Source organism: Podarcis erhardii (genome assembly GCF_964252035.2).
Source record: "Podarcis erhardii genome assembly, chromosome: 2".
NCBI lineage: Eukaryota > Metazoa > Chordata > Lepidosauria > Squamata > Lacertidae > Podarcis > Podarcis erhardii.
This window is the reverse complement of record NC_138498.1, coordinates 16,766,202-16,792,231: the sequence shown is the minus strand read 5'-3', so window position 1 is coordinate 16,792,231 and position 26,030 is coordinate 16,766,202. Positions and strand designations below refer to the sequence as shown.

The 26,030-nt window shown below is 44.6% G+C and overlaps 1 protein-coding gene and 1 long non-coding RNA gene across 8 annotated transcripts in view; both read left to right on the top strand.

The window, feature by feature from the left end:
• LIMA1 (LIM domain and actin binding 1) overlaps positions 1-24,233 on the top strand; it is a 69,300-nt gene extending 45,067 nt beyond the window's left edge. For 6 of the 7 annotated variants that reach the window (XM_081849595.1, XM_081849593.1, XM_081849592.1 and 3 more), the window contains 6 exons: positions 2,756-2,910; positions 6,953-7,060; positions 12,150-12,198; positions 13,830-13,945; positions 19,509-19,642; positions 21,904-24,233. In XM_081849595.1, coding sequence (XP_081705721.1) covers positions 2,756-2,910; positions 6,953-7,060; positions 12,150-12,198; positions 13,830-13,945; positions 19,509-19,642; positions 21,904-22,906 — 1,565 coding nt within the window. In that variant the 3' untranslated portion in view covers positions 22,907-24,233. The remainder of the gene's footprint in view (positions 1-2,755; positions 2,911-6,952; positions 7,061-12,149; positions 12,199-13,829; positions 13,946-19,508; positions 19,643-21,903) is intronic. The other variant, XM_081849594.1, reaches the window with a different exon arrangement.
• LOC309335139 overlaps positions 1-25,445 on the top strand; it is a 160,730-nt gene extending 135,285 nt beyond the window's left edge. Inside the window, exon 2 of the long non-coding RNA XR_014153387.1 lies at positions 24,604-25,445. This is a non-coding gene — a long non-coding RNA (uncharacterized lncRNA). The remainder of the gene's footprint in view (positions 1-24,603) is intronic.
• Positions 25,446-26,030: the final 585 nt, after the last annotated feature.

Genomic DNA, 26,030 nt, shown 5'->3' with positions numbered 1-26,030 from the left:
TATTATTTATACCCCGCCCATCTGGCTGGGTTTCCCCAGCCACACTGGGAGGCTCCCAACAGAATATTAAAAACATGAGAAAGATAAAGATAAAAGATAAAGATCTGATACATGCTTATATAATGAAAACCTATGCCCTTCATTTTAATGTGCAGGACTGATATCTCTGTGTTGTTTTTAAAATTGCAGTTGCAAATTTAAAATTTCCATTGCCCCCTATGCGCTGCTGAGATCTTCAGTTTTTATTTTGGTCCCTGAGGCAGCAAGAGGGTGTACAGTACATGAAATAAAAAGGGGCCAGTATAGCTCTTTCGTGTTATAAGGAAAACCTTGAAGGCACACAATATAGATTCATGTGAGGCATCTCTTGGATAGCATTATTCCACGCATGCGTAAGAGAGCATCGGTAGGGAAACAATATGCATCCATACCACAGATAGCAGCTGGAGGATTATTGTCAATCTTCTTCCTTATTATTATGATTGATGCAATGATCTTTGTCATCATCAACAATGCTAGGGCACCATCATCAAGCATTGCAAATCAGCTAGCTAAGCGTTATCATTTCCCCAAATTGTACATTTGGAGGGGGGGGGCGTTGGGAGAGAAACTGAGGCAAAGACTACCTTGGCAGAGGCAATATTTGGGTTGGGAGAGGACTTCCTGGTTCATAGCTGAGTCTGCTGACTGATTTGTGGTTCATAGTCCATAATTTATTTGTCCTTTGCTTTACCAGTCTGTGAAAATCCTGCTAGCAGTTGCTTTCCTATAAACTGAGGGAAATACAGTTGTTTCTTTTGACATCTTTCCCTCCACAACCAGTGCTATTTGCCTTGCGTTCCTGAGCATTTGCTTGTATTAAACCTGCTCACCATACAAGGCTTCTGGTGGTATTTACTTGTGTGTAGCCTGTGGCGCTTATTGATGTTTCCTGTTGCTGCTGTTACCCGAAATAAATTGGTGGACACGGAAGAAGGGGTTGGGGTGGGGAGAGCAGAAACTCTGAGCTGTTGTGAGTGCAGAAGCGACAAGAGATGATTCTGCGACGGCTGTAGGATAGATAGCTTGACATAACAGTGCAACTAGGTGGGAGGCCAGGACAGTTACTTCAAGGGAAGTAATAGTGCCACTGTATTCTGCTCTGGTCAGACCTCACCTGGAGTACTGTGTCCAGTTCTGGGCACCACAGTTCAAGAAGGACACTGACAAACTGGAACGTGTCCAGAGGAGGGCAACCAAAATGGTCAAAGGCCTGGAATCGATGCCTTATGAGGAATGGCTAAGGGAGCTGGGCATGTTTAGCCTGGAGAAGAGGAGGTTAAGGGGTGATATGATAGCCATGTTCAAATATATAAAAGGATGTCACATAGAGGAGGGAGAAAGGTTGTTTTCTGCTGCTCCAGAGAAGCGGACACAGAGCAATGGCTCCAAACTACAAGAAAGAAGATTCCACCTAAACATTAGGAAGAACTTCCTGACAGTAAGAGCTGTTTGACAGTGGAATTTGCTGCCAAGGAGTGTGGTGGAGTCTCCTTCTTTGGAGGTCTTTAAGCAGAGGCTTGACAACCATATGTCAGGAGTGCTCTGATGGTGTTTCCTGTTTGGCAGGGGGTTGGACTCGATGGCCCTTGTGGTCTCTTCCAACTCTATGATTCTGTGACCCACCCTGGGTTGTACCATGTCCTTTAAAGTGAGGGGGAAGCTAAACTACACTATGGGGTGAAGGGATGAGCCTTTCCATTGTCTTCTTCTCGCCCCTGAAACAACGGTTTTGGGGGGGTGTTTCTTCTGGTGACCAAACATAGCCCCAGCAGTTTGGAGAAGAGAATCTGCCTTTAGGTTCAAATGTACAAGCAACAAAAACGTTCAGGCTTCCTCCCACCCACCCCCTTCTGTCTGCCAATGCTGCACTTTTAAAAGTCTCCCCATCCTCCTGCCTTGAAGGGATTGGGCAAAAATCTGTTCCTCTCCCGGTGCCAGTTTGGCCCTTGGCTAGCAAAGGAGATTGTGGAACCTTTAAAACAGGTGTCAGAACAGCCCTTGAGATGCAGTTATCATGCCTTGGTTAGGGGAAATCAATTCCTTGATGGCCTTTCTCATTCCAAATACCATCCCTTTCTCTTTTTTGCTTCCCTCTCCACCCCCACCCAAAAATATATGATTTCATTCCTGGGCAAATCTGCATTAGGGAACGCGGGTGACACTGTGGTCTAAACCACTGAGCCTCTTGGGCAGGCATAGACAAACCTGGCCCTCCAGATGTTTTGAGACTACAATTCCCATCATCCCTGACCACTGGTCCTGTTAGCTAGGGATGATGGGAATTATAGTCCCAAAATATCTGGAGGGCCGAGTTTGCCTATGCCTGTTTTTGCGCTTGCTGATCGGAAGTTCGGCAGTACGAATCCCCGCGACGGGGTGAGCGCCCATTGCTTTGTCCCAGCACCTACCAACCTAGCAGTTTGAAAGCACACCAGTGCAAGTAGATAAATAGGTACCTCTGTGACGGGAAGGTAAACGGCTTTTCCATGTGCTCTGGTTTCTGTCATGGTGTTCCGTTGCGCCAGAAGCGGTTTAGTCCTGCCGGCCACATGACCCAGAAAGCTGTCTGTGGACAAACGCCATCTCCCTCAGCCTGAAAGAGAGATGAGCGCCGCATCCCATAGTTGCCTTTGTCTGGACTTAACCGTCCAGGGGGTCCTTTACCTTTTTCTTTACCGACTAGTAATGACAACTGTCTGCTCTCGTGTTCTAGGTCATCCACTGTGTACCTCTCCGACATCGAGCCTGGAGAAAGCAGAGAGCAGGAAGAATCAGGAGATGCCTCGCTTGTCGGAAACGTCCATCAAGGATCGGCTTGCTAAGTACCAGGCAGCTGTCTCTAAGCAGGGAAGCTCTGGTGGTCTTGTGGTAGGTCCTCCCTTTCCTATAACTGGCCGGCTGTTGCTTTACCAGAGCCCACTGCATGAGGGGTGACTCCAGCGAAGGCTGATCTTGTTTGGAAGAAGGTGCAATACTTGGCTCCTTGAGGAGTGGCGTTGGTGACTTGTACAATGCATTTTATACAGGGCATGTAGGTTGTTTTAAAGCTACTGAAAGGGTTTTCAGACACCCCTCTTCCTCCTGCTTTTGGAAATGCTACTGTCTCTTGGTTTGCATGTGCCTAGCGCTCTTCCTCTGGGGAATCTCTGCATGCAATCGGAAACCAGCCTGGCCATCTTGCTGGGAGCATGTTTATGGGGGGAAGCCAGGTGCAAAACGGTGATGTGACTTGCCCAAAGCCTTGCTATCGTCTCTCTCTTTCTCTCTCTCTCCCCTTTTTTCCTGGTTCATTGTATGGTGTTTTACGTAATCAATGGGTTCATCTTCTCCCTGCACGACACCCACCCCCGGCTCCAAGCTCCAATTCATCCATAACAATGTTATTTGTTCATGCTGTGCTTCTGTGGCTGATCTGTACTTGGCTAGACAAATATTTGAACAGGAGATGGAATAGCGGCTGTACAGCAAATTGTCCTTCAAGGGGAAAATTAGCAGGAGTCCCAGGTTTCCCGATTTGGGGGGTGGGGGTACTGTTTTGTTCAAAATTGGTGACTTGTGGTAGCTTTGTGTCCACAATCCAGTATCCCCCCCAGGCTCATGATAGCTTAGCCACTGCTTTTCTTTTTCTGGATTAAATAGGGAAGCATGTGTCACACTTTGAGCTGAAAAAACTTGGGTGGTTTGGCTTTTTTAAAAAAAGGGTAAAAAGGGTAAAGGGACCCCTGACCATTAGGTCTAGTCGTGGCCGACTCTGGGGTTGCGGCGCTCATCTTGCTTTATTGGCCGAGGGAGCTGGTGTACAGCTTCCGGGTCATGTGGCCAGCATGACTAAGCCGCTTCTGGCGAACCAGAGCAGCACACGGAAACGCCGTTTACCTTCCTGCTGGAGTGGTACCTATTTATCTACTTGCACTTTGACGTGCTTTCGAACTGCTAGGTTGGCAAGAGCAGGGACCGAGCAATGGGAGATCACCCCGTCACGGGGATTCGAACCGCCGACCCTCTGTTCTGCAAGTCCTAGGCTCTGTGGTTTAACCCACAACGCCACCCGCGCCCCTATAAAAAGTGTATGCAAGAGTAAAAAGGGGAAAGCGACATGCTTAGAAGAGCCCACACCTTCTGCATCTTCTCCACAGATTGCTGTGACTTGAGCAGAGATGTGGGGCTGTATTCAGATACTGTGTCCTGCCAGTGCATGGATTTTCGCTTGTGCAACAAGATTTCCTCCCTCCCACTGTGTGTGCCCTGCACATTCCCCATTTCTGTTCCAGAGAGTTGGGGTAACCCCTAGTACAGATTTAGGGGGGGATGCAGAAGGGGGGAGAATGTTTTGTTGCTCAAGCGGAAATGTGCAATTAAGCGCTATGTTCGATTCCACCCATAGCTGGCAACCTCCCCTTGCCAGGGGCAAAGAACCCTGCTGCTTCAGGGATGGTGGAAGGATCCAATTGCCTTCCAATACAGAGCATATGTTTCTTTATTTAAACCACTTGCTATGCTGCTTAACACCATAGTTTCAAAATCAGAAAAAAGCTGGCTTTGTTGATTTTTTTTTTTAAAGGCCTTCATTAGGCAGCTGAAGTTCAGTACAAAGAGTGGGGCCTGTTTGATCTTGGCGATGAGGTTGTTTCGTAGAATAGGGCCGATAATACTGAGTACATGGCACTTGGTGGATGTGTCTAAGCCATGTGGGGGGCCATTAACAGTGACTCCCCCAAAGACTTCTGTGATCATGCAGGGATATAAGGGATCGGATGGTCCTAGTGGTATACTGGACCCAAGTTGTTAAGAGCCTTCTAAATTAATACAATAGCCTTGAACCTGATTTTAAACACAAGAGTTATATAGTGTCAGAAGTCTGTCATTGTCCCCACCCCCTGCCTCTTCCCATCTATCCCAGCAGAGGCTAATGGGAAAGGAGGCAAAGCTGGAACAATAAATCATACAGGGATACAGCAGGCAGACTCCTTTGGATGGGTATTGTGTATGCAATAATGATAATAATAATGAATTCTATTGTTTGTTGTATGCTGTTGTGACCCTGCACACAATTTGAGCATCGTAAGCAGGTAAACACAGCACAACCTAGATTTCATAAGCACTAGGGAAGCTGGTCTTCCCTTCTGCCTCTCTTGCGCTAACAGGGAATTCTCTGACAATTCTTAAACTTCTCGAGTTTGCTGCAGGTTCACCTCTCTGACACAGGGCCTTTCTTCTTCTTGCCATATGCAGCGCCGTATTTCTGATGCTCTAGTTCAGTAATTGAAAGGAAATTAATGGCATGGGTAATTGCACCTTGATTAACAAATCTGCTTAACTACTACTAACGGCTTCCCTCTGCTTTGCCTTCAGTTTCTTGCCTTGCTTTCTCAAATAACAGGTGTCAGCAGTCTGTTGGCTTCTAGGGGTGAATTGGTCAATGCACAGAGCCTCTTAAGCACATGATTGTGTCCAGATTTTTAATAATAATGGCAGAAGAGGCTGAGAATCCCAGATCAGAAGCAATCTTGGGGCTGAACGCCTCATTACACAGAAATGTGCGTAGCAGGATCCCAGGGACCCCTTGTCAAGGAAAACAGTGTTTGTGTGTTTTTTGTGGTTTTTTTAGGGGGGGCGGTGTTATTTCTCCACTGGAATAGTGGTGGCGGGGGGGGGGTGTTTAACCCTTTACCTGCCAGCAGCTTTTCTGCTGTATCTTCCACTCCATGGGACTCCAGGTCCATTTGCCTTTGTGATGGAGCTGAGATTTGCTTCTGAACATCAATGTGGTGGGTTTTTCAGGAAAAAGAAAAAAGGAAAATCAGGCTAAGTTGCCTAGGGTAATTAGCACCAGAAAAAAAAAACTCACTTTGAATGGGAAAAATCTGCTGATGCCCAGGTCCAATTTAGCAAATGAAAGTAAAATAAAAATGCTAAACAGAGCTAAAGATTTTGCAACTGCCAAGCTTGTCTAATAATGCATTTGCAGCTGGTATCCAGTGGTTGTTACTTAAAAGCTCTCCGCCATGCGTGGAAGGCAACGAATGTTTGGCACACCAGCTTTAGAAAGGTAGAGCTGCTTTTGCAGTTGTTTTCTGCAGTTGTTTTGGCTGTGTGATTTTGCCCATATGCATAATCAGGGTTTTCCCCCAGCCAGAGCTCACTGGAACTCAGTTCCGGCACCTCTCAGGTGGGTGCCATTGCCATTATAAGAGAACAAGGGAGGTGTTCATGGTGAGTTCTGGCATGGCGAGTTTCTAGAAAAATAGCACTGTGCATAATTCCCGGAACGTAACACCCATGTAAGATGTAAGTCGACTGTACATGCAATAGCTAGTTAAATTGGATGGTAAGCTTTTTTAAAAAAACAACAACAAGGCAATAAAATGAAATAAAAGCATGCTTTGTATGGAACCTGTATTAACAGCGTTCAGGAGACTGGAAGGCAATGTTTCTTAAACATTTCCCCTTGCTTGATGCAAGGTTTTGGGATCCTTTTGTTTGAATTTGAAAGGGATGCATGCTTATTTAACGACTTCTCTGCTAATTTGTGGTAAAGCCTGACAGCTGGCTTGGGTCAGAGTTCAGTGTCTTATTTTGTGAAGACTATTAGTAACAGTTGCTGTGTAGGATAAATAACAGCTCTGGCCACCTAAGAGCTTCATCTAGTAAGGAATAAGGCCTCTCTGGGAAAACACTCTTAATGTGTTGATGGAAACTGCTGTATCTTGACACTCAGGGCTCCAGCGTTGTTGTTGTTGTTGTTGTTTTAAGGCCACTTTAAGGATACGATTGAAGGGTGGTATAAAAATACTTCCGTTTCCATTGTCCTATAACATATCCGACTTTCTCAAAAGACTTGAGCGAGCTCCCCCCCCCCCTTTTAAGGACTTAAAATATACAAACACTCAAGTGCTTTGTCATTCTGTAGAGTGAGACTCAAGCCATTGAAAGCGAAGATAAGAGCTACAATTGTGAACAGAAGGAGAATTTGCCACCGTCCTCAGAAGATACGTTTCCCCAGCAGGATGGGGAGAAGGTAAGAGATGGATCGTGTTGGGTGAAGATCAGAACAACTTCGCTTGGAGAGGCACACCCGGAACACTGTAAAACCGCAACATCTGGAAACTCGAGTTGTATCTGCTGATGTAAATTGATTGCAGGCTGTGCTGAGGTTCTGACTGTAACATCATGGAAAACAGCATTGAATCTAAGCCATTGAATCTATCTGTAAAGCATGCTAGGGTTCATATCCTTTTTTTCCTCCCTTAGCACCGGCTACCTAAAACTACATTCCAGCGTTGTACAAGTGCAACAGGACTTCACTTTCCTCTCTGCCACCTACCCCTGCACTCCCTCAATCTGCTTGGGAAGAGTTCCTTATTATAATTATTATTTATTGAATTTATACAACACCCTATACCTGGGGTCTCAGGGCGGTTCACAGAATAAAATCAAAACAGCAACCAAATACCGCCTCCCCAAAAAACCACTTTTTAAAAGGGCATAGGATGTACATCGGATCAACCAAAGACCTGGTTAAAAAGGAGTATTTTTGCCTGGCACCTAAAGGTGTATAATGAAGGTGCCAGGCGAACTTCTCTGGGGAGAGCATTCCACACATGGGGATCCACTTCAGAAAAGGTCCGTTCTTGTGTTGCCACCCTCCAGACCTCTCGAAGGAGGGGGCACATGAAGAAGGGCCTCAGAAGATGATCTCAGGGTCCGGGTAGGTTCATATAGAAAGATGCGATCCTTGAGGTATTGTGGTCCTGAGCCGTTTAAGGCTTTATAGGTCCTTAATCGTCTGGAGCAAATTTTGAGGGGTGGGAGCGAGGATAAGAAAGCGAATTCCTGTTGCATGAGTGGAAGTCAGTTCTGCTTGCACAGAGATAGTATTGGATATAACCCAAAGGTTGCTAGGTTAATACTGAGTAGCATCCTGTCTTTGTCACTGAAAAATTTACTGCTCCGTAGAAACAAAATGTGAGCTACAGTGTTCTTCCATATCAGAATGTTAAAATCTTATTTCTATCTGTATGTTTTGCCTTGGGTACTTTTCAGGGTGGCTGGGTATCTAAATCTTGCACAGTATTCACTTGTTGCAAGGGGGTTTTCTGTGCAGGATATGTTTCTGGCGGACTGTTTCCTTTTGCTAACTTTGGGCAAGTCACTGAGACCAACACCTCTGTCTTTCCTTCCTCTTCCCACCCACCTTTTGTTAAATTGGGAGTGGAAACTCTCTGTCTCTTCTGTAAGTGGATGTTTCATCAGAAGTGGATATCCTCAGCTGGAAAATTCTAAGCACAGATGCAAAACACTAGGGATTTTAGTGCAGTCAGATACTGGAAATGGTGTGAAACATCATTTACTCCTGTCATTCAACGTGTGCAAAACACAATGATTGAAATCCTGTGTACATTTAGGCTGCCTAAACCCCACACACCTGGGAGTAAGCACCATGGAATTCAGTAGGGTTTACTTCTGAGTAGTCATGGTTAGGATTGTGCTGTAACTGTGCACTGGATCGCAGCTTGAGGTTCGAACTCTCGACCATGTGCAGTTTTCACCCTCACCTTAAGTTCTTTGGATTCCCAGAACCAGTGCCTCTTCCATTCAGTGAGTTTTGGTATTTAAACTCCTTTTTCACTTTTTCACAGCAGAACTTCCCAAAGAAATTGGGAGACGCTCCCTAGCCCTGCATTAAATCTCTCCCCTGTCCTGCAATTCTGCCCCTGCTTGCTTTTATCATTTCAAAAATAAACATCTTGAAGCCCAGTTTTTGTGCATCTTCGATGATTAGTTTTGGGGAGTATGAACAAGTCCGTTTCAAATGCTAGTAATTTGGGATGGTGTGCGTGTATTAGCTTGACTTTTGGAGAGCTATTGGCAGCTTCCTGATTCTCACTGGGCAGATCCTCTCAGGCAAGTGTTTTAAATCCTCTGCTGGGTAACCTCTTCCCCAATAAAAGGTGAGCTCACTTAAACACACATATTGAACTCCATAGTAATTCCTGTCTTTGTTCCCTTTTCTGCAGCTAAATGGATGGTCTGAATGAAAGGCCTCTTCCTGCGGATTTGAAAGAGTGAATAACTCTTAAGTTTATAGGCATTATTTCCTCCCTATGGTAGGGTTGCCAAGACTCCCAAAACTGTTGAGCTTTTCTCTTTTAAAATATGCCAAAAAAACCCCCACAATTTTTCGATTGGCTGGCCCAAGATCCAGGGCAAAGCGCTGCCTTTCAGAAATTCCCCTCCGACGTCAATTCCGCCTTTGAAATCCCGGTAACATCTGGGAAAATCCAGGCATATGGCAGCCCTACCGTATGGTGACTAAGCACTTGCTTGATGGGCTGATGAGCACATGCAAGAACGCTGAATAGACTGGGGTGAGGTGGGGGAGGGGTGAGAATGTGTTGGCACTTGTCTTTTTAAACACCCATGTAAAACGTGTTGGCCTTCTGTCCTAGCTGGACATGGGAACGGAGCGGAAACATTTCATAAGCCTAACCCATGTGCTTATTTGCACACACCCCCTTTAGTTTGCATGCAGAAAGAAGTGCTTTTTGGGTTCCCCTGGTATTACAGGAGTATCACCCTTCTGCCGGGAGCTCCCTGACACTGTCGGATGCTTAGTGATCTGTTCCCAAAACGAGTCAAATGAGCACAGTGTGTTTATCCCAGCTTATGTGCTTCCTAACTAATTCTTAACAGTTCTGTTGCTCGGAATGGGGCTTCCAGTTGTTAGTAGCATCTAGCTAATTTACACCGTTAAGCTTATTATGGCGTATTTAGTTCCTTAGTGTGAGCAGCCTTAAGCTGCATTTTATTTAATAGAGCAGACATCCTAGAGGAGGGAAATGGCAGTCTTGTGTTATGACTCTGGCCCCTTCTTCCTTATAATTGCCCTGAATTCAAAGAAAAGCAAATGTCTGTAGCAGAAGCTGCTGCTGAGGGGATGGTGGCTTGGAAAATGTCCACATATAGGCAGGATACAAAGCAGTATCAACTATAATATAATAGTATATAGGAATCAAGAGAGTCTAGCAGTGTTGTGGGGGCCGCGATGTAGGGTTTTATTCATGCAACTGACCCTGCGCCTACCTGGGAGATAGCTCAATTGGTAGAGCGTGAGACTTTGAATCTCAGGGTTGCAGCATCAAGCCCCACGTTGGGTAAAAGATTCCTGCATTCCAGGGGGTTGGTCTAGATGGCAGTCATGGTCCCTTCAGACTCTACAGTGACTCTGTGTGTTAACAGCTTGGAGAGGCAATTTCCTGTAGCCTGTAGGTGCGTAGGAAAGATACAGCAATACCTGTACCTCTGGGTTTTGGAGCACTGTGGTAGCATGGCAACCATAGCTAGAGGTTAAAAGTGATCAGTTTGCTCTCTCTCTCTCTCTCTCTGTCTCATTAGAGCATCATGGGATGCTTTGAGGTAGCCCAGTATTCAAACCAGTGGCTATATGCCTAAGATCCCAGATTTAAGAAGGTAATGGTAAAGGACCCCTGGACAGTTAAGTCCAGTCAAAAGCGACTATGGGGTTGTGGCACTCATCTAGCTTTCAGGCCAAGGGAGCCAGCATTTGTCCACAGACAGCTTTCTGGGTCAGGTGGCCATCATGGCTAAACCGCTTCTGGTGCAATGGAACACCGTGACGGAAACCAGAGCGCGCAGAAATGCCGTTTACCTTCCCGCTGCAGCGGTACCTATTTATCTACTTGCACTGGTGTGCTTTAGAACTGCTAGGTTGACAGGAGCTGGGACAGAGCAACGGGAGCTCACTCCATTGCAGGGATTCAAGCCACCGACCTTCTGATCGGCAAGCCCAAGAGGCTTGGTGGTTTAGACCACAACGCCACCCGCATCCCAAATTCCAGGTCTAGGTGTGTAGGAAAGGCCCTTGTACATTGAGAATCTTCTCTCAGCAGCAGCTGTGTCTGCAGTGGATAATCCACTGGGAGAGCCATGCTATTGGGCCTTCTGATGGATTGAGGGCATTTCCAATTATCTATCTTGACCTCAAATCCTTAGTATAGTTGAGGCAATTTTTTATCTCTGGGTCTGTAGATTGGATAATCTCAACAGTCGTCAACCTTATCCAAGGAAGATCTCTTTGTAGCTCATAAATTCACATGTCTCCTGCCCTCTCGGTAGCGTAGTCTTCTAAGGCGGAAATGGCTACAACTGCTGTTAGGCTGTTTTGAGGCCAACCACTTTTTAGGTCTTCAAAGACATTTTGTTGGTGAAAATAGGACAAAGCTGGCTTTTAAAAACACGTTGCCACAGCGATGAGAAACAAAAAGAGCAGACATCTTTAATTTTCAAAGGGCCAAGAATTTGCTAAAAAAATAAAATTTGCTACATGGCCTTGAGTTCCTTGTTCATTCAAGCGGTTACACTTTCTCTGAGATGCTATAGTAAAGAAATGCAGTGTTTCCCAAAGTTGGGCCTCCAGCTGTTTTTGGACTACAATTTCCATCATCCCTTATCACTGGTCCTGGTTGCTAGGGATCATGGGAGTTGTAATCCAAAAACATCTGGCGACCCCAGTTTGGGAAACAGTGTTGTACAGTGGACTCAGAGGTTTCTTTCAGCTGATAGAGTGACTTCATACCTAAGTAGGCAACACAGACATTTAAATCAGTGCTGTCATCTTTAAACACCTGTTACGCTGTTGAGGTCGGCACCGAGGGACAGGTATGGTCCTGAATTTGTTGTTGAGCCACCTGGATTTGGCTCTGCCCCAGCAGTGATAATATCAAGATGAAATGGCAATGAGAAGGCACTTAGGACAGGTGAAACTATGGTCTCTGAAAATTAGGAGCTTCAGTGGATGAATCATTTCCCTTTCCACCCTACGTTAAGGCAACTGAAATGTAGAATCTAAGGGCTTTTGGGCGACACAGATCTCTGAGTTGGATGTGGCAAAGTTTCTGTGTTCTTCGCATCTGACCACCGTCTGCCTTGCGCTGTACACATCTTATTGGCCTGTTTCAGTTGTGCCATGTCTAAATGTTTCTTCTCTTTTTAAAATATATTAAACAATAATGGTGTGTTGAGAGCAGACAAATGAGGATATTCATGTACTGAAGAACTGATCATTTATATGTTCCCCCCTGCTACAGATTTCCATAGTAGATGGTCTGAATTCCAGTCTCTGCGAAGATGGCACTCGTAAGTTTTTAATCCCTCCCCTGCAATAAGAAATCGACTCATATTTCACTTGGCTTTTGGTGTCTGGGTGTAGATTAATAATAATAATAATAATAGCTTTATTGTCAATGTACAACCTGTGTACAATGAAATTAACCGAATGAAATAGCTGCTTTGTCTTCTGAAACCATAGATTCCAGTCATTTTTGCCTCCTGGATATTTCTAAATCTGGATATTATGGCAGGCATAGGAGCCAGCTCCTAGGGTCTTTGCCGCCCTCCTAAAATATTTGAGGGGGCTGCCCCCCCCCCGGTTGATGAGCACTGCCATTCAAATAGTGTCTGTGCATCATGTCGTGTGATCGATTATCCAGGGCGGGGCTTGCTTCCTCCCCGCACTAATATTTTATTCAAGTTTGCCACCCCGAAGGCAGGAGGCAAGGTATTCTTCCGGTATGCAGTGGTTTCCCATTTCTGCTGCTAAGAGAGAAAATCAAATTCTTTTACAGAATTTTGTAGAATTGGTTGAAGTGACAATTTCTTTTTTTCTTTTCTTTTTTTAAAATGCTGTTAATATTTTTCTTCCACTGCCTGTACTTCTGCATATGCCCACCTCAGGCCTGTCTCTCTCTGCACCCTCTTCCATACTGTTAAAGTTTGTGGGTCGTAAATCCTTTGACCCACTGAGTCTGTTGCAACGGCCCTGCAATAAATCTGAATTTATTGTCACTCCGACAACCTTCAATGGCGCCCAGACGCTTCCACTCGTGCGCTGCCACTCTTCTCAGTTGCCGGATAATAGCAGAGTTCACATGCAGCGTAAAATGGCTTGTCTGTGTTGACGTGGTGTCTTCAGTAACTCAGCTCGACACCAGTGCTTCTATTCTAACACTCTTTATTTAGAAGCATAACAAACAGAAAAGAAAACCTACAGAATCTAGCTGCATGTTCGCAGCTTTCTGCCTCTAACAAAAATGAAACTACCTTGCTCACATTCTCAGACTGCTCTCCAGAGAGAGCTCAGCCCCCACAGAGCACAGATCAAAGGAAAATGCCCGGGTCATGTGGGCAGTGCACCCAGTGAATCAGAACGCTTCTGGAGTGTTAACTGTGCAGAACCACAACACATACGAAGTTTCCTATTTTCCTGAAAATCAGTTTTGGCCACATTGTATGAGAGAAACATGCAAGCCAGCTACACTCATTCCAAGTGTATTCTTATGAATGGTTGCTGATGGATCTCACAGGACTTTTGGATGACAAATTCCAGACAGTGGGCAGGTTTTCAGACCTAGATTATACTTCTGACCCCCTTATTTAGCTCTGCAGACATTTAAGTCTGCCCCACCTCACCTAAGTATCATCATCCTTTTACGTGTTAAGAAAATAATTCCCTTTGGGCCAAAATGTTTGAAGCCCATTATGCTCCAGTATTTATCTCAAAGGGGTTTCCATTTGTGAAGAAAAGGCAGCATCTGAAGTAGCTGAGACTATCTTTGAATTGCTTGCATCTGGTTTTCCGTTTTTTCCAAGTGAGATCAGTTGCCCATCCTGCGCTGCATTTAGTTGTGCTGTCCTCGATTCAGGGTGTAAACAAAATCCTTTGAGTTTTAAGTGGCGGGTACTAATAAGATTATCTTCCCCTCTTTTAGCTGGGTTCAAGTTCCAGAAGGAAACGGAAGCCCCGAGGTCTCTCTATGCCAAACAACAAAGTCCCGATTCTAGAGCATCTAGCCAGACAGACACCTCTCCCCCAAAAGCCGTGAAGGTAGGTACAGTGGATAGCTTTTTTTAGTAGCAGTGGTCAACACAGGAGAAAAGCGAGTGGGTCTCTGCATGCGAAGCATTGGATATTACCAGTTCTATTTTTCTAGGAAAAGAGGTGCTGCAACTCACCAGGAACGCCTCCCTTGTTCTCTTAGAATGGCAATAGTGCCCACCTGAGAGGTGCCGGAATTGAGTTCCGGCGAGTTCCGGCTTGCGGGGGGGGGGGGAGCGCCCTGGATACAACCCTCAGTTTGAAATATGCAAGGAACTTCAGAGAAGGAAAACAAAGCATTCTGTGCAATGGTTCTGAGAGCCCTTCAAAACTTAGAAGCTGAAGATCTGCTGATAGGAGCCATAAAAATGAGAGCCAGTGTGGTGCAGTGGTTAAGAGCAGTGGACTCGTAATCTGGTGAACTGGGTTCGCGTCTCCGCTCCTCCACATGCAGCTGCTGGGTGACCTTGGGCTAGTCACACTTCTCTGAAGTCTCTCAGCCCCACTCACCTCACAGCGTGTTTGTTGTGGGGGAGGAAGGGAAAGGAGATTGTTAGCCGCCTTGAGACACCTTAGGGTAATGATAAAGCAGGATATCAAATCCAAACTCTTCTGAAAATAATGACATGCCATATTTTTCCGTGTATAACACACCCCAATGTATAAGCTGCCCCCTATTTTGGAGGACTCAGAATTAAGAAAATGGGGGTAGATTGCCCCCATGTATAAGACTAACCCTCCTTTTTAAACATTTTTTAGTAAAAAAACCCCTAGTCTTATACATGGAAAAGTACGGTATTTCAAGTTTATGTGATCTTTAATATATTTTTTATTAGATACAAAAATAAGTATGTTATATGCATATACTTTGAAAAAATGAAAAGAAACTTGTAAGAATAGAAATAAAAGATCCCCCGCCAAATGTCTTGAAAAACCATAATTATTCCAATAGCTCAGTTGTGCAATTAATTGAAATAATTTATTGAGAACAAAATAACTCATATTATGACATTCAGCACCATTGTTATATCTGTATTTTGTAATAAAAGGGTGCCAGTAGCATTTAGATTTCCTATTGCACTATGAACAAATTTTTCCTCCCATAAACATTACTCACATTTTATAAAGCCAGTTGCACAAAGGTGTCTTTATAGATGCTGAGTTATAAGCAGCAAGAATTCTGGCTGCCAAAATCATATTTATCAGTTACATATCTTATACCAGTTAACAGAGCCACCTTTGAAAAGAGGACTTAGTTCTTTCCAGGCATTAATTGGGTAAAATGTTCAGATTGTGAACAGAGTGTGGTGAAGAACACAGCACATGATATTATGGGCTGTCCCCTGAGCCCGCTAGATGACATGCCTTAGGAGAGTGAGAAAAATTCTCAGGGATGATTCACACCCCGGGCAGCACCTCTTTAATCTTCTACCCTCAGGCAGGAGATATAGAAGTATAATCAGCCATACCAATAGGCTAAGAAACAGTTTCTATCCATGGACTGTTAGGCTGCTGAACGGAAAATAATATAGTGCAACTGACTTTCGGGGTTGGTGTGTTGTGCGACAAGCACACAGACTGCAATGAGATTGAGTGTTTGTGTTGGGGGGAGGGAGGTTCGGTTAATTTCATTGTACACAGGTTGTACATTGACAATAAAGGTATTATTTAAAACTGTAAACTGTAAACTACTTTGGGTGCCTTAGCAGATAGGTAAATCCAATAAATAATAGCTTTCCCTAAAAAATAACATATTCTGAAAAATAACGTATTCATATATACATGAAAGTAACTGATTTTGCTGTACATCTCTGACAGTCCGTAGTACCGAAATCAGATATTTTCTTAATCCTTGCTGGTGTAAAGCACCGCCAATATGCAGCTTTACATTTTTTCTTTCATTGTAATTTTATAGATTTATGTGTTATATACTTACAAATATATCACCAGTTTTTGTTATTAATAATCAGATGTTTTGCTCACTTTCCCAACTCTGCCTCAACTCCTAACAGGATGAATCAAAATAAACCAACATCTTTGGTAGTAAACCTTTCCTTTGAATATTGATGGTTAATAAAATTTCAGTTCTTGTTAAACTTCCTTACATGAATAATTCATCAAACTCAAATATGTGCATTTTAGTAACTAGGTTTTTTTAAAAATGTTTGGGCAATTAAGACGGTTGTAGTCAATATTCCAGCATTTTAGCCCAAATGCCATCATCAGATAATAAACTTGGATTGTCTATATACTTTCGTGTGCGCACATTTTGCAAAATTGCTACCAATCCTTGCAGCTGTAAAATGATGCTATAGATAGAATACCTTGATCTTGTGCAGATCTACATTTCCCGCAGATTTTAATTATACTTGATTGAATTTTGTGCCAGGCAGTGGGGGGGACAAAAGGGTGTGTTTGCTTTTTTTTTTTTTTTTTTTTTTGCTTTTTGAGTAGGGAACTGTTAATTCACTGTACAACTTGCGAGCAATCCATAAGGCCTTCTGCTTCCCTTTCCATATTGTAGATGAAGTGTACAAAATTCCAATGTTTGGTTAATGATTATTCAGAACTGAATGTTTATCATCTTCATACTATTTATTGCTTAAAAGAGACCTTTCCTCCTTGATCTTTTGCAACTAAGTTGTTGGCTGAGTATGTTTCTCGTAGTGTAAATATGAGAGTGTTTTTGTCCCAGGGAACATCTTAGTACGCTTTCACTCCAGCCCAGAGATGTGTTTATAAATAGCCATTTGTCTTTTCCAGCTTCTGCTTCCTGCTCCTGGTTCCTAATCTCTACTCCTGCCTCCCTTTTTAATGTGAGCTCGACTCTCGGCTTTCTTGCCTGTTCTCCTCCTCTTTTTATTAACCGGACTTCACACCCTTCCACTGTAGTTGCTAATCGTAGCATGCTTGGAAAAAGAAACTTGCCTCTACACACCCCAAAACCTTCCTCCATGGTTTTTGCATGTAAGTTGGGGCGAGGAATTTATGCTGCTGCAGCAAATGCTAATGTCTGGTTCCCAGATGCGATTGGGGGAAAACTAGTTTTTGACAGCCAAGCAACATTGCCTGAATTCTTTCTTTCATTAGAGGGATCTATATTCCATGATGCTTAAATTATCCTGTTAATATTGAGATTTTACTGATTATCAATGCAACAGAAGGTGGTGGTTTTGTTTTAAAAGGAAAAGCAAGTTTGGAAAATCATCCCTGGGCTGATCAAACCAGCGGCGTAGCCTAGGAGGTACTGTCCGTATGGCAGCACAATAAATCTGTTAGGTTTGTAGCTGCTGTCCCAATGTATTTGCCTGGGTAACACATTCAACTTGCCAGGCAGAATGCATGCTTGAAAGTTTCAAATGGGATTACCTGCATCAGCTGCCACCTTTTAAAAAAACACTTGAAGTTCCAGGCTTCAAAGCTTTTTCAACATAAGTAGATTTTTTTAAAAAATTAATGCGGGGCATTTAACTATATTAGCTCCTGTTTGGAAGGCAAAACATGTAATCAGGGTTGTTTCAGCCTGCCCACCTAAGCTAAGAGCCATTTCCTCTGCTACTTCTGCTCTTTCAGTCTCTCAGATTGTACGCATTTTGTGTTTTTGTGGACGGAGGCAGATCTAGCACCCTCCCTGTATTCAATCCAAACGTACTTTTCCTCCCCAGGGGGTGAGCTCTGGAGAAGGCAGGCTGGGGGAACAGTTCCTTGAAGCAGAAAGATGCAAATGGATCGGCTTCCCTGCGATTGCCATTCGGCAGCTTTTCATTTAAAAATAAATAAATAGAAAAGCGGCTCCCCTTCTAAATCCGAGAAACGAATGGAAACGTGGTCCCACCCATATGCCGTACATTTAACGCACTCTTCTGCCACTTTAACAGAACCGAGAATCATAGAATCATAGAATCACAGAGTTGGAAGAGACCAGAGTTGGAAGAGAAGTTAGAGCCCTTGGAGGAATCTTCCGACAATTCTTGGCCCCTTTAACAAACTACAGTTCCCAGCATTCTTTGGGTGGAGCCAGTACTGTTGAAAGTGGCAGGAGTTTTTTGAATGCAGGATGTGGATGTGGCCCGTATAAGAGTTTTGCGGCCGTTTAGAAAGGGGAACAGCCAACTTTGAGCACATGGAGAGGTGAGGGTGCTCAGTACGCTGGCATGCCTTGCCTTTTCAGTTTTGAATCTGATCTGCCACATCAGCAGATGAATACAGCGTGAACTTGCTAGATCTGTCTTTCTCCTTTTAGATTTGAGTGCCGCTGCCCACTTTGACTTTGCCTTCCCTCCTGCATCTCCTAACCCCCACCAACTCCTATAGAGAGACTGAATGAAGATGGGTGCAAATTATGGGTGCTTTAGATTGGAGGGGTTGTTTGGACAGCCAGTTCCATGTTTCCTAAACCTAACGTATTTTTCGCTCCATTTTTCCTTCTAAAAAGAAAGGGAAAATGCCTGTGCGTCTTAAGGAGCGAATGCACTGGACCAGAGCCATGGCTCCCATCAGTCAAGCAAAGCGGGAGCCGCTTACAGGGCTTCTGTCCCACTTTGCACGGCTCTAGCTTTGCTTGTTTTTCAGCGAGCCAGGAGGAGGCAGGCGATTCAGAGCCAGTGGGCGCTTTTAAAAGCGGTGCGTAGCCAGCAACAGATGCAGCAGCCTCAGCTAGCAAAGGTCCGTGCGCTCCCTAAACGGAGCAATGAGGCTGCAGAGGGATGGCAGGGCACAGGAGGGGTTGGATCCAGAAGGATAAAATTTAAGCAACCAGCAGCAAAAAAAACCCCAACCTCGAGCTCTGAGCCATGAGCGCAGTGAAAATCAGGAGGTAAAATGGGAAGGCTGCTGGGGACTGGAAGGCAGGGGATGAGGGCGAGGGGAAAATTACGCAAATCCCCCCATGTCTCAGCTGATCCGCTGGCTCTTTGAGCATGCACACTAAACAAACATACAGCTCCTGTCCCTCTCAGTCTTACTCTGATATACCAGTAGCTTATTAAATAGTTTAGTACAACATTTGATTCAGAATATTTCCCCCCTGTTTTCCTCCTCTGAAAACTAGGTGCGTCTTAAGGTCAGGTGCACCTTATGGAGTGAAAAATACGATATTTTTGTGTTTTAATTTTGGGCTGGCTCCAGAAGCACAAGATCTGGGATAGCCTGGGTGGTGTGCTGGCAACCCCTGGCGTATTGGCTTTGGAATAGGGACGGGGAAATGCGTGGCTCTCAATACTACAACAATGTTTCCCTACAACTCCCATCATTCCTAATCATGAGACATCCTATTGGGGCTGATGGAAGTGTTGGAACGCAACAACATCTGGAAGGCCACATGTCCCCCTTATTTTCTTGAGAACAGCTCTTCTCAAGCTTGGGTCTCCACCTGCTTTTGGACTACAATTCCCATCGTCCCTGACCACTGATCTTGCTGGCTAGGGTTGATGGGAGTTGTAGTCCAAAAACAGCTGGAGACCCAAGTTTGGGAAACACTGCTTCAGAAGGAGGCTCTGCTAGGACTGACTGTCAGCCTTGTTGGGAGTCTTGCATTGAACCCTGTACTACTTGCCAACTTTTCTTCCGCCAGAAGTTCCAGTTGCCGGCTAAGGAAAGTTGTGTTGCATGTAAGAAGACTGTCTACCCAATGGAGCGTCTCTTTGCCAACCAGCAAGTATACCATATCAGCTGTTTCCGCTGTTCTTACTGCAACAGCAAACTCACGTAAGTCCTTCAGGGAGAGCCCACTTCTTTTTTATATATATAAAAGGCTACTTTAAGATTAACTCTCTAGTGTGGGTGAGGAAAAGGCAATGTTTAGGTGCTGAGAAAAGCAAGGTGGGCATGGTTTCCAGGTGGTTCTTAAGAGCTCCAAAGGAATCTACAACCCAAGGATGTACCGTATTTTTTGCTCTATAAGATGCACTTTTCCGCTCCTAAAAAGGAAGGGGAAATGTGTGTGCGTCTTATGGAGCGAGGAGCGAATGCAGGCTGTGCAGCTTTCGCTGAGGCCAGTAGAGCTCTCCTGGCTTCAGGGATAGTCGCCCGAAGCCTCCCGAGCACAGTGGGAGCGCTCCCACTGCGCTCAGGAGGCTTTGTGTTGCTTTCGCTGAAGCCAGGAGAGCAAGAGGGATCGGTGCGCACCGATCCCTCTTGCTCTCCTGGATCGGTGCGCACCGATCCCTCTTGCTCTCCTGGCTTTGTTTTGCTGGAGAGGCGCTGAGCAGCTTTCCCTCTCTGCGCAGCGCCCCTTCAGCGAAGCGGGAGGAGAAATGGAAGGGGCTCCATTTCTCCTGCCGCTTTGCTAAAGGGGCACTGCGCAGAGAGGGAACGCTGTGCAGCGCCCCTTCAGCGATGTGGGAGGAGAAACGGAGCCCCTTCCTCCCACTTTGCAGGAGAGGCGCTGGGCAGAGAGGGAGAGAATATTTTTCTTCTTGTTTTCCTCCTCCAAAAACTAGGTGCGTCTTATGGTCGGGTGCATCTTACAGAGCGAAAAATACGTACTTCTGCATACGACACAATAAAGCAGGGAGAGTGTCCTGCACACACGCAGCCGAGGAAGGTTAAGGGCCGATAGTTAATTCTTTATTGACAAAAGCACACTTCTTCTTTTTTTAAAAAAAGTTATTTACTTGCTTTTTCAGATTAAAAATTTACAATCACATATCCAACATCCAACATAAAAACAAGATTCCAAAGAATCTCTTGGACTTCCCTCCTCCCCTTTGTGGGTCCTATTGTTAATCATTTCCTCCTGCATCTTTTATGATAATCCAAATCTTTTACCTCTCCATTGTGTCCAAAACCCACCATTAAACTGCAAGTGTTATTCCAATCCTACTGACAATTTTAACTGTTTACAATGGCTTTTAAGACCAGTTATATATTTTCCTGATTTCTGATTCTTCCGGTCATTTTAGCCATTTCTGCATAATCCATCCACTTGATCTGCCATTCTTCTCTGGTGGACAAAAGCACACTTAACAGCACCAGAGACGAAATCACACTTATAGCAGCTCCTAAAGAACAGCTTCTATCCGTGGGCTGTTAGGCTGCTGAATGAAAAGATAACAACAGGGCAACTGACTTTCGGGTTTGGTGTGCGTGCGTCAGTAAACGAGGGTAGTAGTAGTAGTAGTAGTAGTAATAGTAATAGTAGTAATAATAATAATAATAATAATAATAATAATAATAATTTATTTATACCCCACCCATCTGGCTGAGTTTCCCCAGCCACTCTGGGCAGCTCCCAATCAAATGTTAAAAACTGTACAGCATTAAATATTAAAAACTTCCCTGAACTGGGCTGCCTTCAGATGTCTTTTAAAGATAGGATAGCTGCTTATTTCCTTCACATCTGATGGGAGGGCGTTCCACAGGGTGGGCGCCACTACCGAAAAGGCCCTCTGCCTGGTTCCCTGTAACCTCACAATGAGGGAACCGCCAGAAGGCCCTCGGCGCTGGACCTCAGTATCCGGGCTGAACGATGAGGGTGGAGACTAAGAGAGCTGAGTGGGGGGTGCTTGTGTAATCTCACTATATACAAGTCATACAAGTGACAATAAAGTATTTCAGTTCAATATTTCAGTTCAACCAGATGCCTGTGGCAGGTCTGAAAGCAGGAGCTGAGTGCGAGAGCACTCTTCACACCCGTGGCTTCCAGCAACTTGTACCTGCAAAGCTGCTGAATTAGTACATTCTGAGATGGTTATTATTTCTTCTCTCTCTTTTTTTAAATAAAAAATTATTAGATTTTCCACAATAATAACAAAAACCACAAAGCAGAGTGACACACAAAAATAGGGGGGGAAAGAAAAATTCATCAATAAATGTAAGAAGAAAAACAATAAACAGATAAACAATAACAACAAACTTAATTCTTTACAAATCCAACCTTTTAAACATCTTGGTTGACTTGGTTATCATTTCTTCTCTTGCAAGGTACTGAAGGTGCTAATAATTGTGTGTTTCCCCCCCTTGTACAGCATTGGAACATATGCATCTCTGCATGGGAACGTTTACTGCAAGCCGCATTTTAACCAGCTCTTCAAGGCCAAAGGCAACTACGACGAAGGCTTTGGGCATAAGCCACACAAGGAGCTGTGGGCAAGCAAAACGGAAAGCGAAGAATCCCAGGAGAAACCCGCCAGCGTTGGAAACGCTGAGGAAGGCCCCCAAAGTCCCGGGGTGGAAGATGCCCCGATTGCAAAAGTTGGGATTCTGGCAGCCACCATGGAAGCAAAAGCCGCCGGTTTGCTTGAGAAGGAAGAGAGGCCGGCGGAAACCAAGAAGCTGAAGATTGCTTGGCCGCCTCCTCCCGAACAAGGCAGCCAAGGAAGTGTTTTGGAAGAAGGCATCAAGGTGCTGAAGCCCAAGTGGCCCCCGGAAGATGAAATTGCTAAGCCGGATCATCAGGAAGACGTGGACCAAGACCTTAAAAAGCTGCGACGGTCGTCGTCGCTGAAAGAAAGGAGCCGTCCGTTTACAGTCGCTGCCTCATTTAGAACCATATCCGTAAAGAGCAATAGAACTGAAAACGTGTCTCCTCCCAAGGCTGAAAGGAGCACGGTCAGACAAACGGAGGAACCGGCACCAGAATTGGCGGTCGAAAGCAAGCCAGAGGGAAAGAGCAACATGGCTGATCCACACCTGGGCGAGGGGGATAAAGAGCTGGATGCGGGGAAAGGAGAAGAAGCGGGTGGCGAAGAGATCTTGGTTGAAAACGGGCAGAGGAGTGGCGACACGGATGAGGAAGAAGAAGAGAATGCGGCAGGAGAGCCAGCCTCACTGGAGAAGGAAGCGCCATTCCATACGCCCCCTAAGCATTCTGTCTTGAATTCAACCGCTGTAAAAGAATTATCCGCTAGCCCAAATCGCAAATCCCAAGACGTTGGGTTTTTTGAAGGTGAAGACCTGGAAGAATTGACTGTGGAAGAGCAGATCAAGCGGAACAGATACTACGGCGAAGAGGAAGAAGACGAGGAATAAATGGGACATTCTTTCACTAAAGAACTTAACTGTGGGGTGCTGGGCCTTAAAATTGGTGTGTTTAGCATTTGGGGGTTTTTTGTTTTCTTCCTAGAGTGGCTTCCCTTGGTGAAAGAGATACCGTGCTGCAGGCTGATGCATAAGGGAACCATAAAAACTTGCTCAGATCCGAATTTTATAGGAAAGCTTGTTGGGAACCTGCGAGAATTTAAACCAAATTTGGGAAAACGGATAGTATGCATAAAATCGTTGTGGGAAAAGCTGCCTCAATTGAGCAAAACAACAACAACACAACCCTGTACATTTCTGAATTCTGCTCTGTAACCTGGTCAGCTTAAATGCCACCTTTATTCTCTTCTGCTTCTGGTAGTTTTCAGCCATTTTTTGCAGGATGTCACTATATTCCCCAAAGGCGAGCTTGACGGAGAATGGGGCTTTTTGAGATACAGGACTATTACCACTTAACCATGTTACTGCAGTGCTTAGGGACCAGTTTTGAAGGGCACTTGGGGAACCGTTTAAATGGCAATGACTGCACTTTAATAATGTATGTGTAAAGGCACAATAGATACATTTTTGAATAGTGAAAACACTGTCTCTTCTAGATAATGACAGTAAATGAAACAAAAGTCAGCAGCATGGTTTTAGGGGGAAGCTGTGTTTACTTGGCAGCCATCAGGAGAGAACTGTCTTTGCATTAGGCTCTTTTTGTATATGACTTGTTGTGCATTAGGGTCCAGGTGAATCTCGAATCAGCTGGCTGGCCAGTGAAGAAGAGGATCTGTCTCATACCTGGGCTTAGAAGCACAACATTTTAATCTACTGGAGCAATGCTAAGGGAAGGATTTTGTAGAGGGCAAAGCTTCTGTCTGCAGGGCATTGCTACTTTCATTCCATGTTTGTCTTTCCGAATAATGTTTTCTACTTGAAACTTTGCTTCTCCTTTTTTTCTGAAAACTGTGTACGTTTTAAGCAATTCTACGTGTACCCAAACTGCCAGGTGTAAGAGTCCACATGAAAAATGCTGCTCGCAAAAATCTCCACGATGACAAAATAGATGAAACAGTGGGAATTTCTTGGGACTGATTCCTAGCATTGTGCTTTTAGTGCTTTTCGACTTGACTGCATGGTATTTTATAAATCATAGTATTTTGAGATGGGGTTAAAAGGGTTTTACCTAAATAGTTTTTAATCTTTTTGTAATGTATTCACTGAGATTAGCTCTAACTATATTTTAGAGTTGTAAAATATTCTGCTTTCTTACCAATCTTGCTAAGTATGAAACATTTTTATTCAATAAAGGCTCTGGTCATTTTTATTGTTGGAAGTTTCTAATCCAGACTTTTCTTTGCCATGAGACAGTCAGGAAGGCGAGAGAAGGCTGCTGAGAAGATTTTAGTACCTAGTTTAAAACCAGTGGCGCTGTGGGTTAAACCTCAGCGCCTAGGGCTTGCCGATCGTATGGTCGGCGGTTCGAATCCCCGCGGTGGGGTGAGCTCCTGTTGCTCGGTCCCAGCGCCTGCCAACCTAGCAGTTCGAAAGCACCCTCAGGTGCAAGTAGATAAATAGGGACCGCTTACTAGCGGGAAGGTAAACGGTGTTTCCGTGTGCGGCTCTGGCTCGCCAGAGTAGCTTCGTCATGCTGGCCACGTGACCCGGAAGTGTCTGCGGACAGCGCTGGCTCCCGGCCTCTAGAGTGAGATGAGTGCACAACCCTAGAGTCTGTCAAGACTGGCCCTTACGGGCAGGGGTACCTTTACCTTTTAAAACCAGTAGGTGGCACTGTTGTGCTTGTAATATGGTAAAGAGATAAGATGTCCAGTGTGCTTCTGAGTTTTGTAGAACATGAGATGTACCTGTTCGAAAGGTGTAACGGAAGACAACAGACATATGAGCAAACATCCACGACCATTTTCGTCTAGTGTGTTTGGTTCCAGTTATTTTGCTAGATGGGGTTTCAAAATTAACAGATATTGTCCCCATTAAAATACTCACAAACGAACACTATCCCTTCTCTAATAGCAACCATACATCAATAACATTGGGGGGGGGGTATGTGCATTGGGGATGTAAAATTCTAATCACAATGACTTCAAGTGAGTTAGGGAGGGTTATTTCTACCACACCGAACCTGAGCACATCGTCTGGGTGCTAAATTTGCATTGTCAGAATTGATTTGATAATGAATTGGGGAGGTGTGGTTTGCTTAACAGCAGGGATAACGGCCACTTGTGCCAGATGGCGACAGAAGGAATTAATTCTGGAATGTGACTTAAATGCCAGTTGCTAGAGAAATATCAAGGCTTGTAGGTACAACCATGTCTGAACTCTCCATCTGAACAGCTCTCGAGCTAATATATAAGGAGGTCACGGGGGTTACCCAGTGATTAAATGCATTTGTGTTTAAAAAAACAATGGGAATAAAGCACTGGTAAAACAGAGCACTCTGTTAAATGTATGCTTGGTCAGCTGTTTATTGGGGGTGGGAAACGTGCTGCTCCAGCATTAAACAGATTTAGCCTTTTGAGGCACGATGGGAGTTCTTCTGACTTCTCTCTTTATTCTAAATCCAACCCAAGTTACTAAAGTCTTCTATAAAACCCTAAGAACGGGTTGGAATTAAATCCTGGAATTACAGTGCTGGCAACAGGTCAACTCAACACATATTGTACTGCTTCTCACATGGATGCCCATTCTTGACCTCATCTGTGCTATGACCAAAGCTAATACCTTTTAACACCCACATAAGTGCAAAAACAGGGACTTTATGTGTGCACACATGCACACACAGTGGTTCCCTCAGCACAACAAAATCACACATGAAATAATTCTGTTGTGTGCAAAATGCAAGCACCTCAAAGTTCTTCCATTTGATTATGCTAACTAAACATTTTTTTCCTAAAGCTTTTTATATGCCGCAGCTGGCTCTTGGTTCATGCCACAACTTAAGAAGGATGTTGACAAGCTGGAATGTGTGCAGAGGAGGGCAACCAAGACGATCAAGGGTCTGGAAACTAAGCTATAAGAGCAGGCATAAGCAAACTCGGCCCTCCAGATGTTTTGGGACTACAACTCCCATCATCCCTGACCACTGTTCCTGTTAGCTAGGGATGATGGGAGTCGT